At 41.4% G+C, this 12,715-nt stretch overlaps 1 protein-coding gene across 2 annotated transcripts in view; it reads right to left on the bottom strand.

Annotated features, from left to right (window-relative positions):
- ANO3 (anoctamin 3) overlaps positions 1–12,351 on the bottom strand; it is a 231,475-nt gene extending 219,124 nt beyond the window's left edge. For both annotated transcript variants that reach the window (XM_035117599.2, XM_060275243.1), the window contains exon 1: positions 11,819–12,351. In XM_035117599.2, the coding sequence (XP_034973490.2) occupies positions 11,819–11,972 (154 nt within the window). In that variant the 5' untranslated portion in view covers positions 11,973–12,351. The remainder of the gene's footprint in view (positions 1–11,818) is intronic.
- Between the last annotated feature and the right edge of the window lie 364 nt (positions 12,352–12,715).

Here is a 12,715-nt window from a genome sequence, read left to right as displayed (position 1 = left end):
TGCTTTGGAGTTCTTCTGAGTCCCCTGATGCAATATTTATTTGTGTTTGAGTGCTGCTGTATAAAAGCAATAGCTCTCTACCCCTGAAGAAAAAGATGAATGAAGGTGACCCTAGATGCTAGAGGGCATTTCTTCTTTTCTTGCCTTACATTATGCCTTTTAAAATCAGGGGTGGATGACTCTGTCAGTGTTAGTTTCTCTGCATTCCCCCCCCCCAAAAAAAATCTTCTGTTCAGTTCACCACATTTCTGTACGAGTTTTCACTTTTAAAAAAATTCTCATTAAAGCCTGTTAGCATTTTAGTGTATATTTGTCCAAATATGCCCATGTTTGTAAGCCATCTCCCCTAATATAATTTTTGTTACTTTCAGTAATCAGTTACGATTGCCATATTTCAAAAAGTGCAAATCCAGATACAAAAGTTGTTGAGCTCTTTTTCTTTTGGCCCAAAGTTGTTGGGCAAAATCTCCAAGAAAAAATAAATAAGTTTTTAACCTTTTTTTAAAAAAAGGAAAATCACCAAAAAAAAAACCACCCAACACTTCCCATATGGACTGCCAGGGACAGGGGTTTCCCTGGACATTTTAGCCATGTTTAGATAATTCCACCCAGACGTCATTTTCGAAGGACGAATCCTGAGAAATTCGGGGTGTATGGCAGCCCTATAATCTTTGCATTTTTATGCACACTTCTTTCTAATACACACATTTTTGTAAACATATTTTGGCAGAAGAATTGCACTGCAAAATTTAGAGAAGTGAAATGGAAGTGTTTTCATCTGCAGTTGGGGGGGGGGTTAGGCAAACTAGGTGCACAGAACCAAATTTCTCCCCTGCTCTCTAATTTTGCACATAGCACTGTTTTTTGTTAGTTTTCCATTAGTCTATAGCAGGCATCCCCAAACAGGACCAGTGGTCAGGGATGATGGGAATCGTAGTCCAAAACATCTGGAGGGCCGAAGTCTGGGGGTGCCTGGTCTATAGAATAAAAACAAGCCTGAAAAGGCAGCGTTAGGAAGGGAAGCCTTTCCATTTCAAAAATGTCAGGGATATTGTCCTTTTTCGAGGAATTTAGATTAAGGTTACCAGACATCCCCATTTCCGGATTTACAAATCAGTCCCCATACAAAATCCATTGAAGCTGAAAAGTGTCCCCTGATTCATTGAAAAAAAATCTGGTAACCTTAATTTAGATGGCTAAGTCTGTAACTGCCGATATAGACAAGCTGTCCCCACAGAAGAGGAGAGGGCTTAAGTATAGAGGGGGCTGAGTCACCTGGTAACCAAGAAACCAACTCTTGCTGAGACTGAGAGAGAAAGACAGACAGAAATGGAGTGAGAGGGAGGTCTGAGACAAGTTATCCATTCCTCCTAGCCATACAGCAGCATACCTTGATATGTACACCAACACAATTCAATACCTGCTGAATCAGCCAATGCCATTTACATATTTTGCATGCCAACCAGTGCCGCCTACTATACAGTATGCTCCAGGAAAGATGGCCTCTCGTAACAAAAAAGACAGCTGGATGTTGCTGTCCCTTCATAAATCACTGCATAGTTTTCCTTTAAATAGACTTGGATTTGTGGAACTGCCCCCCTGTCCCCAACTTAAAAGTAAATAGTTCATTAGTGGGAGGAAGAGCACACAAGAGAAATAGGGCCTTTGGGAAACATTAAACTTCTATATCCAGCGTAGTTTCCATCTGTTTCAGCCATGCAAGGATGTAAGTCATGAACCTCAAGGGCAGAGGTCAATGACTCAGCACGTTAGACTTCTGTGTGAGCTTTAAATTACCCACTGGCAATGAACCCTCGGCATTCGAGGAAAGAGTATTTCAACTCTTTAGTCATATAAATCCCCCCTCCCTTTCTATATATATAGAAAGCTGCATCCATCCCCCCCCCCAAAATCAAGACATAGATCTTTAATATTAGCACAATGTCGTCCTTCAACATGACTAGAAGTTACTGGGGCTTTCATGTTGGTACCAAAGGGATTAACTTGTTATTTTAGCATCTAATTCAATTTTCTCTCTCTCTTTTTAAGAGCCAGTGAATGTACAGATATTGCCAGAATTCCATGGATCATTGCATGCAAGGGCTACCATGATCTATCTGCCTAGGGACACAAGGCCACAAAGTGGATTATGTTCCTAGGGGGAAATACGTTTTATCAATTGTTATTCATTTATTTTCATTTTTATACTGCCCTTCCTCTTTTGGGAGCTTAGTGGGAAACCATGTAAGACTTCAACCGATACAATAAAAGCATCTACAGAGTACATTTATTACCTAGTGCAATACCAGCAGCTGAAATCTGAGCAAATATCCATGTTTCAAAGGCCCAGATGAACAGCAATGTCTTTAATTGGCACTTAAATACCATCAGCATAGGGGACAGACATGCACTGTCGGGGAGGGAGTTCTACAAATGAGGGGCTGCCATGAAGAACACCCGTCATTACTCACCACCCTGCAAACCATAGAAGTAAATAGGAATCCACCTTATATGGAGGCAGACCATTGGTTTATCTATATTGTATGCACTGACTAGAAGTGATTCTCCAGGGTTTCAGGCATGGTTCGTGTTATGTATTCAGTGGTCTGTGTTTGCCTGAGCTTGAGTATGGACTAAGGATTCTGAGCTCCTGTGTTCTGATTCAATACATGATATCCAATCACAGAACACTTCAGGATTTGGGCCCCCTTAAACTCTGAGTCATGTCGCACCTTGGAAGTTTAGACAGCCAATCACGTTGGGAGTTGCCCAGGCCTTCAGAAATGTATATGAGCAGTTCTTGCTGTTATCACTGTGTCTTGCCTCGTGGGAACCCACCTACACTTCAGGTGTCTTCCAATTGTAACTGGAAGATACAATTGGAGATACAGGGGGGGGGGCAAAAATTGAACAAGTGGTTTTCTAGTATGGAAATACAATTATGGGAAATGCTTCACCTGTTGACATTCTGTCTGCAAGACATCTTAATCAAGACATCAAGACACCCTCCAACACACCCATCCACAATGAGGATACAAATTTGCACATTACACAAAGCATATGCTAATGTTTCACAGATCTGTGACCTCTTTTGCAAGTCAAGCAGAGATCCTAATCTGCTTCTAGGTCTAGAACCCCCCCCCCCAATATTCAGTGATCTTAGAGGAGGAACTAAAATTGTAACTGGAAGATACAATTGGAGATACAGGGGGGGAAGGCAAAAATTGAACAAGTGGTTTTCTAGTATGGAAATACAATTATGGGAAATGCTTCACCTGTTGACATTCTGTCTGCAAGACATCTTAATCAAGACATCAAGACACCCTCCAACACACCCATCCACAATGAGGATACAAATTTGCACATTACACAAAGCATATGCTAATGTTTCACAGATCTGTGACCTCTTTTGCAAGTCAGGCAGAGATCCTAATCTGCTTCTAGGTCTAGAACCCCCCCCCCAATATTCAGTGATCTTAGAGGAGGAACTAAAATGGCTGCTATCCCGGGCTATCTTGGATTTGATGGTCATGGCTCCTAATGTTTTCCAGAGTCTTTCTATTCTATTCCTAGGCCATTTATTTGGGACATATAGTAGAATTGTTCACATGCTACAGGAACAAAGGTACAAGCTGTCTCTCTCTATGACATTGTCCTCATGTTTTGAAATGGTGAGCATTTCTCCCTGACAGCCAATCTCAACTTTGTCAACACTGGTGACAATGTACTGAGCTACCTTTCTGAATTAAGAGTCTCAATGTTAGCCATTTCCTTTTTAAAATGACATGCATGAGTAGGGATAGTAGACTGTCTCTTCATTTTCCTTCTTATGCTCAAGGCTCTTATTACAAGGATGTGATGCTAATTGAACATTACACTTCCATTTGGACTCCTAGGTAAAGTCCAAATTAAAAATGACAACAGCTCAGTAAGACATCTATAGTTATCCTGCTACCTATCAGTAATAATGAAATGGGTTTCACAGAATCCAGAGGTCAGAGAGACTTCTAATAATTTATATTCTACTTTGCAAGTCCACTACATAATTATTTCTCTTGGCAGCTTTGAACTTGGCCTTGTGTTCCTGGTCACATCTCTTTGAAAAAAATGGCTGCTGAATATTGATCTTAATTGGATTAGCTGTCACAAGAACAAGATTTTACATATAAAAATGCTTGAAATACAATTTCTCACCATTTTCATTCTTCATTATATTATATATATATATATATATATATATATAGAGAGAGAGAGAGAGAGAGAGAGAGAGAGAGAGAGAGAGAGAGATGGTGATGAAGAGTGAAAATGGTGAGAAATTGTATTTCAAGCATTTATTGCAAAAATGAAAACCAGGCCAAGTAGACTGAACCCAAGACTTTCATAATCTGGGTCCAAGACTGAATACTTGTAGCCAGTGCTATTTTTCCAGAAAAAGAGGTGCTAGAACTCACCATGAACACCTCCCTCATTCTCTTTGAATTCCAGCAAGTTCCGGCTGAAAAATGACCTGCTTGTAGCAGACTTGAATACTATGTTCAATCATGTTGCTTACATTTGACCAACAGAGTTTTGGGAATTGTAGCACTATAGTCAACAGCATGAAAAACCCTTTCACTTAGCTGTGAAGTCATGGATAGCCTCAAGCAAACCTCATTTTCCTCGGTTTAAGCTTCTCCCATTTCTTAGAGCCAAACTAAGATGACACATTATTCATGCAATTAGCAACTGAGGGAGCAGAGGGTTAAAGCAAATGACCCCACCCCCACCACCCCATGCCAAGATCCCAAATACAGATCAGACCTGCAAAAAATCTTTTTTTTCTTTCACCATTCATTGTACATCAATAACTATGTTCTGTACATTTTTCTCCCGCAAATCCATAAGCCATCAGCACATTTGGTTTTAGCAGCAGCTAACAAGCTTTTGTTATGAAAGCAAATATTGTTAAATACTCTTTATTCCACTTAACAGGGAAGGAATACACACTGATTAAGAACCTCAAGTGTTTGAAAATAGCCAACTACAAAATGTCAAACAAATTTGTCTGTTAAAATCCATCACAACATAAACAAACAAGCTGTTATAATTCAGGTAGTTTAGTCAAATCTGTTTCAGATACATATTAGGTTGGTTAGCAGATAGTGCTAAACCATAGTTTAATTTTACAAGAATGAGTCCCCAGGACTCAAGCACTCTCTGTTCCCCTGGAAAGGCTGTAAGGAGGTGGTTTGAAGCTTTCACTTGCTTATCCACAATTTGCCATGTTGTCCAAACCCAACAAGCCAACTTCAAACTATAGTTTATTATGCTCGCTGTTTTTCACCAACCATATCATAGTTAAGTTAAATCACAGTTGAGGGTTCAGATGACATGTTAAACCAGGCATCCCCAAACTGCAGCCCTCCAGATGTTTTGGCCTACAACTCCCATTACCCCTAGCTAACAGGACCAGTGGTCAGGGATGATGGGGATTGTAGTCCAAAACACCTGGGGGGCCAAAGTTTGGGGATGCCTGTGTTAAACTGTGATTAATCTAAAATTAATGTGGAAGCTTCTGATCTCCCTGTAGTTGTATCAGAGAAAGAGTTGAGAGGGACAGGAGGAGTATACAAGCCCGCACAGGGCTAGTTTTTCCTAGAAGCACAGCATTTGCACAACCTTATTGTTTGGACCACTTCTCACAAGGGATTTCAAACTTGAGTATGGTTTCTTAAAAGGGACATGTTGTTCCATAAGTTATGAAGTGGCCTAGATGTTTTAAGCAATGTTTTCCCCTCTCTCTCTTCAACACACATGGAAATTGAAAATACAGTGGTACCTTGGAAGTTGAAAAGAATCTGTTCCGGAAGTCTGTTTGATTTCCAAAACCTTCGGAAACCAAGGCGCAACTTCCGATTGACTGCAGGAAGCTCCTGCAGCCAATCGGAAGCTGCAGAAGTCGCTTCGGATGTTTGGGTTCCAAAGAATGTTCAAACACTGGAACAATCACTTCTGGTTTTCGATCGTTCAGGAGTCAAAATGTTTGACTCCAAAGGCGTTTGAAAACCAAGGTACGACTGTATGGACCTGATAGCTTCTCACAATGTATATTAAATATGGAAACTTATATCTGAAACATGCATGTTTGAATATACAAACAGAACACCATGCCTAAGATAATCTTGAGCTATGACACTAAATAACTTTCAGAAAGTGCCTCTATGTGAAGCAGAATGAACCAGATACAGGTTTTGCATTCTAGTAAAAACTGGGCTTTGAGATGCTGCCTAGAAACGATCAATGAACCAAGAAAATAAGGTCTTATATTTTGGCTGCAGTAACAAAGCCCAATTTTTATCAATGGTGATGGCTCGGTATGTGTAAATCTCTCCTAGGAGACAATATTCAGAATGCCAGACAGAATTTGTTTACAGTGATTCATTCAAACCTTAGCTAAACCATAGCAGCATATATATAAAACGACTTTCTTCCTACTTTAAACCTCAGAGAGAGAATTATAGTGCCATTTGAAAAGAAAAGCAACCCTCAAGAATCTGATTAAGATAAAGTTCTGGTGCTCTGAAAACATGGATAATAAATGCTGTCACTTTTTCAACTCATCTCTCATTGCACTTTGGTCATTCTTTGCAAGAGCAACATTCATCAACATGATACACATTGTTGTTAAGTTGCTTCTTAATCCATCTGCTGTGAGAAAATAATGCTTAACTGATTGGGGCAACTCTTGGGAAAGCCTATGATAAGCTTGTCAGCATCTCATTAACTTCAGGAAGCCTTTGCAGCTTGCAAATTGATTTAGGGAATCAGCCTTATACAGGGATATGATTTCAGGCCCACCCCAAATACCAACAACAACCACTATAACGGGAGGTGCTTAAGAACATCAGTTTGAAAAGATTTTGTGAGTGTATTATGTTAGACGTGTCCAGCAAATCTCTTCTGCATCTGAAAATGTTGTTGTGGGAAAGGTTATAGGTTACTCTACATACAAGGCTGCTGAGGTTTTAGGAGCAGGTCAACATATTTACTTCCCCATTTCTCCCAAGAAGACACTTTCATAACTCTTACCATGTTTTTGTAACTGCAGATGACTTACAATTGACTTAGACAGAGTCTGAATTATGATTTCCAAGTTAGCGAAACAGGCTGGTTCTCACATATTAACACACACACCCCCCACACACCCATATAGTCTGGTGAGCAGAGGCAAGGGTGATATACGGTAGTTGGAGAGGACTCATGTCCAGGTGGTTGTAAATCTCTTTCTGATCCTCCATCTAACCTGCAGGTACCTAGCGGCCTGATTACTGTGTTATTTTCAGGGCAAGCCCACCCATAAGGCAAGGTGAGGTGACCTAGCAGTGTCTGTGAGTGCATTCATATTGGGTGTTTGTAATTTCATTCTCTAGTGATTAAGCAGAAATAATAATAATAATAATAATAATAATAATAATAATAATAATAATTTATTATTTATACCCCGCCCATCTGGCTGGGTTTCCCCAGCCACTCTGGGCGGCTTCCAACAGAAACATTAAAATACACTAATTTCTTAAACATTAATAGCCTCCCTAAACAGGGCTGTCTTCAGATGTCTTCTAAAAATCTGGTAGCTATTTCCCTTTTTGACATCTGATGGGAGGGCGTTCCACAGGGCAGGCACCACCACCGAGAAGGCCCCCTGCCTGGTTCGCTGCAACCTGGCTTGTCGCAATGAGGGAACCGCCAGAAGGCCCTCGGAGCTGGACCTCAGTGTCCGGGCAGAACGATGGGGGTGGAGACACTCCTTTAGGTATACATGTGCATAATTGCAAGTTATACAGTATTTTTATAGGGTTGCCAACTGATCATTGGTAGTGGTGGGGAAAGCTGCCTTGTCCTATTACGTTAACACAAGTTCAATGTGCAGGAATTAGCAGGAAAGATTTTCACAGAAATATTATTGCCTGTAGTGTTAGTTGCTGAAGATCAAATTGTTGAAGACAGGACTAAAAGGTTCAGGTTCAAAAGTTGGCAATCTTATTGTCTATGGAGTGCAATACTAACTTTGGCTTAGACTTGCAAACCAGTGTTGGAGGTGGAGTAAAATAGTTCTCGGGCATCCATGCACATGGTGTCAGGATGGGAAAGATCTGAAGAGGCAGAAGGGGAGGGGGCTCAGCTGTAATAAGAAGCAAGAGTGAGAATAAAAGGTGGAAGTTCAGCACTAGTCTGGCAAGTTCACAGACACATCCCTAGACAGACAAAACTCTTGCCAAGCGCCATGAGGTTTTGGGAAATGTTTCAAGCAGATCCACGAGTCTTTAAGAAATGGGGGAAAAAATGATGGTATCGAAGTAAAAACACAGAAGAATATTACCAGACTCAGCCTTAGCTGCATGATAACGGTAATGAAGTAAACTCAAAGCTTTAAAAGGTGTTTCAAAAGGGGTTTATCATTGGCTGTGGTCATGCAACATCACTTAGCTGTCATTGTGAGCAGCAACCTTCAAGACTAGAGAGTCAGCAAAAATATTGCCTGAAGTTTGGCTATACCTTGTACTATGTCAAGAAATTAAACACAAGATGTCCATACTTTAGTGCAGGGGTGGAGAATCTCAGGCTTGGAGGCCAAGCATTACCCTCTATGGCACACAATCTGGCCCTTGGGGGGGGGGTCATCACAAGCCACACCCTCTTTCCCCAGGCCACACCCATCACCAGGCTTGCTTTGCATCCTCCTCGAGTATTTTTGCTTTGTTGGAATATGCCTTGATTCAAACGTTTCTGTTATGATATGCTTAAGGATAGAAAGTGCAATTGCTAAGTCAAGTTCAGCGGCAAACAAAAACCCAAATTCATTTGCTTCAAGCTGTATCTGCATGTGCATGTTAAGTACAGCTTCCTATAGTTTACATTTATGTCCTATTCCTATGAGATGGTTCCCCTTTCCACTAAACGAAAGCAGATCCATGTTTACATTCAGGTGTGGTATGCTTCTTTTGCTTGTACTTCCTGGGGAAACAAGTGATTATACATCAGGTGCAGACATAAGTCAGTCAGAGACATCCCCTGTGAGTCATGTAAGATGACATTCATTATGAAATAGGCTGCGTACTACAGTTAAGGATGGCAAAGTAGAGATCCAAACTGCAGTTCTTCAGTGAATGAGCGTGGATGGAATTAATGGGGGGTGGGTACATACTCTCAACAATTCCTTAAACAGATGCTCATGAACATTTGTGATATTGCATTGTATTTTTCTTATTTATTTTGAGACAGTAATTTCAAGATTCCAGCACCAAGGGACCTCTCAATAAAAAAAACAGGTTTTGCTTAGGCAAAAGACACCCCTCTATAAAATTCAGATCTCTATCAATCTTCCACAAAACCTCTTCTTCTTTCCAGCCCCCCATACAATGTGTCCTCATAACAGTCTGCTGGTACTCTGGCACCAACTCACAAACTAGCAGCAGATCCTGGCCAACTATTTCTAAATCAGTATTTTAAAGCAACAAACATCTAGCTAATGTATAAAAGAGTCTAGGTTGGTGGCAGCATATTTCAGATGGTCACACTTGGGATTAATGAGCTACAAATGTCTCACACGAAGATCAGTCACTCCTCCCTTCACAGTTCAGGGAATCGGACAAGGCAGCCTTTAACTAACCAAAGTTTCCCATGTCATCCAAACCTAGAAAATGCAGTTCCCCATTTTGGAACATGACATGATATTAAATCAATTATAATATCCTGGTTTGTTATGAAACTGGCAACCATAGATTCCAATTTGGGTAGACACATAGATGACAAACTTGGCTGCCCCATCACAACTTGGTTGCCTTCCACTCACACCCACATTGGTGAATGTTGATTCTATAAAGCTCATCTACAATCATCATCATCTTCCCCACCTACCCTACCATAATATGTGTGCAATTGTGTGTGCATGGGGGTGGGGTGGGAGAAGCCAATGACAAACAGAGAAAGTTGACATTGTGTGCACATGAGGCCTGCTGTCAGAGTAAATGGAGTTATGAAATTAATAAGCCTTATATTGACCCTTCCCTTTCGCAATGGCCAAATGTGTGTGAGACCCATTCCTGGGAAGGATTGAGAATAATTGCAGAAGAAAAAGGTTGTTAGCTATTCTATATAGAGACCCAGATAAATCTTTGAGGTTTTGCCATCTCATTTGAAAGTAATAATAATAATTTATTATTTATGCCCCTCCCATCTGGCTGGGTTCCCCAGCCACTCTGGCCAGCTTCCAACTGGATGTTAAAAACACAAGACAGCATTAAACATTAAAAACTTCCCTAAACAGGACTGCCTTCAGATGTCTTTTGAAAGTAAGATAGTTGCTTATTTCCTTGACATCTGATGGGAGAGCCTTCCACAGGGCAGGCACCACTACTGAGAAGGCCCTCTGCCTGGTTCCCTGTAACTTCACTTCTCATAGTGAGGGAACCGCCAGAAGCCCCTCGGCGCTGGACCTCAGCGTCCGGGCTGAATGATGGGGGTGGAGACACTCCTTCAGGAATACAGAACCAAGGCTGTTTAGGGCTTTAAAGGTCAGCACCAACACTTTGAATTGTGCTCAGAAACGTACTGGGAGCCAATGCAGATCTCTCAGGACCAGTGTTATATGGTCTCAGTGGCTACTTCCAGTCACTAGTCTAGCTGCTGCATTCTGGATTAATTGCAGTTTCCGAGTCACCTTCAAAGGTAGTCCCACGTAGAGCACATTGCAGTAGTCCAAGCGGGAGATAACTAGAACATGCACCTTTCTGGCAAGACAGTCTGCAGGCAGGTAGGGTCTCAGCCTGCATACCAGATCGAGCTGGTAGTCTCCCTGGACACAGAATTGACCTGCACCTCCATGGACAGCTGTGAGTCCAAAATGACTCCCAGGCTGCGCACCTGGTCCTTCAGGGGCACAGTTACCCCATTCAGGACCAGGGAGTCCTTCACACCAGCCCACCTCCTGTCCCCTAAGAACAGTACTTCTGTCTTGCCAGGACTCAACCTCAATCTGTTAACCACCATCCAGCCTCCAACTGCCTCCACAGGATCTTCACAGCCCTCACTGGTTCCGATTTAAAAGAGAGGTAGAGCTGGGTATCATCCTTATATTGATGAGCACCCAACCCAAACCCCCTGATGATCTCTCCCAGCAGCTTCATGTAGATGTCAAAAAGCATGGGGGAGAGGACGGAACCCGGAGGCACCCCACAAGTGAGAGCCCATGGATCTGAACACTCACCCTCCAACACCACTTTCTGAACATGGCCCAGGAGGAAGGAGCGGAACCACTGTATAGCAGTAACCCCAGCTCCCATCCCCTCTAGCCAGTCCAGAAGGATGTCGTGGTCAATGGTATCAAAGGCCGCTGAGAGATCCATCAGAACTAGGAAACAGCTCTCACCTTTGTCCCTAGCCCACTGGAGATCATCGACCAGCACAAAAGTATATGAAGATGGACAATGTGGATGTTGTTATTGTATATACCACCAGCACCTGTTCCTCTGTGTCCCCTACCAGATCAAAACATTGATGAATTGCACAGATTGAGGCAATATAATAACACATTATAGGACTAATACAAATCTTGACTAATATAAAGTGCAGTCTTTAAATGCCTTTAAAAACAAACTAACCCAGAAGTCTTCAAGATCTAAATGGTGCATCAATTGGACACGATGCCCTTAACAAGCCCTGTTAATTTATCCTGACACATATAACTGCTAGTTGTCAAAAGCCTGTTACACATGTGATTCCAGACACATAATTAGATAAAAAAGATGGCACTTTAAAATGAATTTAAATTCAGGCTTACCACTGGGCAAAGAGACTGAGGAATGAAGTTCATGTTTGCACCAATCCACATGTGAATTGCTGAAGTTGGTCTCAAAAATTTCTGGCTGAGAATAACATCTGCCATCCACATCTTCAGGAGAGAGAGTGTCCAGTTCAATTTTCTCAAGTGACATTGCAAAAATAAAAATAAAATTAGATAAAAGTTTCAGTTATCCGCTGGGTATGATGAAGTGACCCCAGGTGAATCCTTGGCTTGGCTGCCAAATAAAAACTTCAAGAAAATGACCAGTGGTTCACAAAAACCCAGAATCAGTAATTCCAGTAAAGTGGGTACAAGCTCAGGTACATCTCCTGGACTTCATAGTTTTGTCCCAGGATTAAAAACGAAACGAAACCCCAAACCCTATTCCTTTTAAGAAAGGTTTTCTATACTTGTGTGACAGCAATGCTATGGTGTCTCTGTGTGGCTGCTGAAGAAATAAACAGGATAAGTGGAGACATCTGTATGCTTGCTAAGATCTGCTCCTAATAACTTTGTTTTAGCAGCCCTAATTCACATTTCAATTCTCATTTGTTGAGCTGGGAGGGGCTTAGTCATACCAATGAAAACAAGTGGATTCCACATTGCAGTAGGCAGCTGAAAAGTGGAAGTTAGTTATGCCAGAATTCCCAGACCTCCTCTCCTTGGAAATTTGCAACAAGGTACCTAAAATCAAGAGCAAACGTATGCTTGAGACCAAATGAGGTACAGCTACAGAATCCATGCCCCCAAATATCAATGATTTTCAGCAGCCCAGCATCAAAAAAACTAACCATTTCTTATGATTTTAATGGTATTATTATTATTATTATTATTATTATTATTATTATTATTTGCCAATTGGTGTGTGTCATTGTGGTTATACACCTTGTGCAT

This window comes from Zootoca vivipara, chromosome 1 (assembly GCF_963506605.1).
Source record: "Zootoca vivipara chromosome 1, rZooViv1.1, whole genome shotgun sequence".
Lineage (NCBI taxonomy): Eukaryota > Metazoa > Chordata > Lepidosauria > Squamata > Lacertidae > Zootoca > Zootoca vivipara.
Note: the sequence above shows the minus strand (reverse complement) of the source record. Positions and strands in the feature narration are given on the sequence as shown.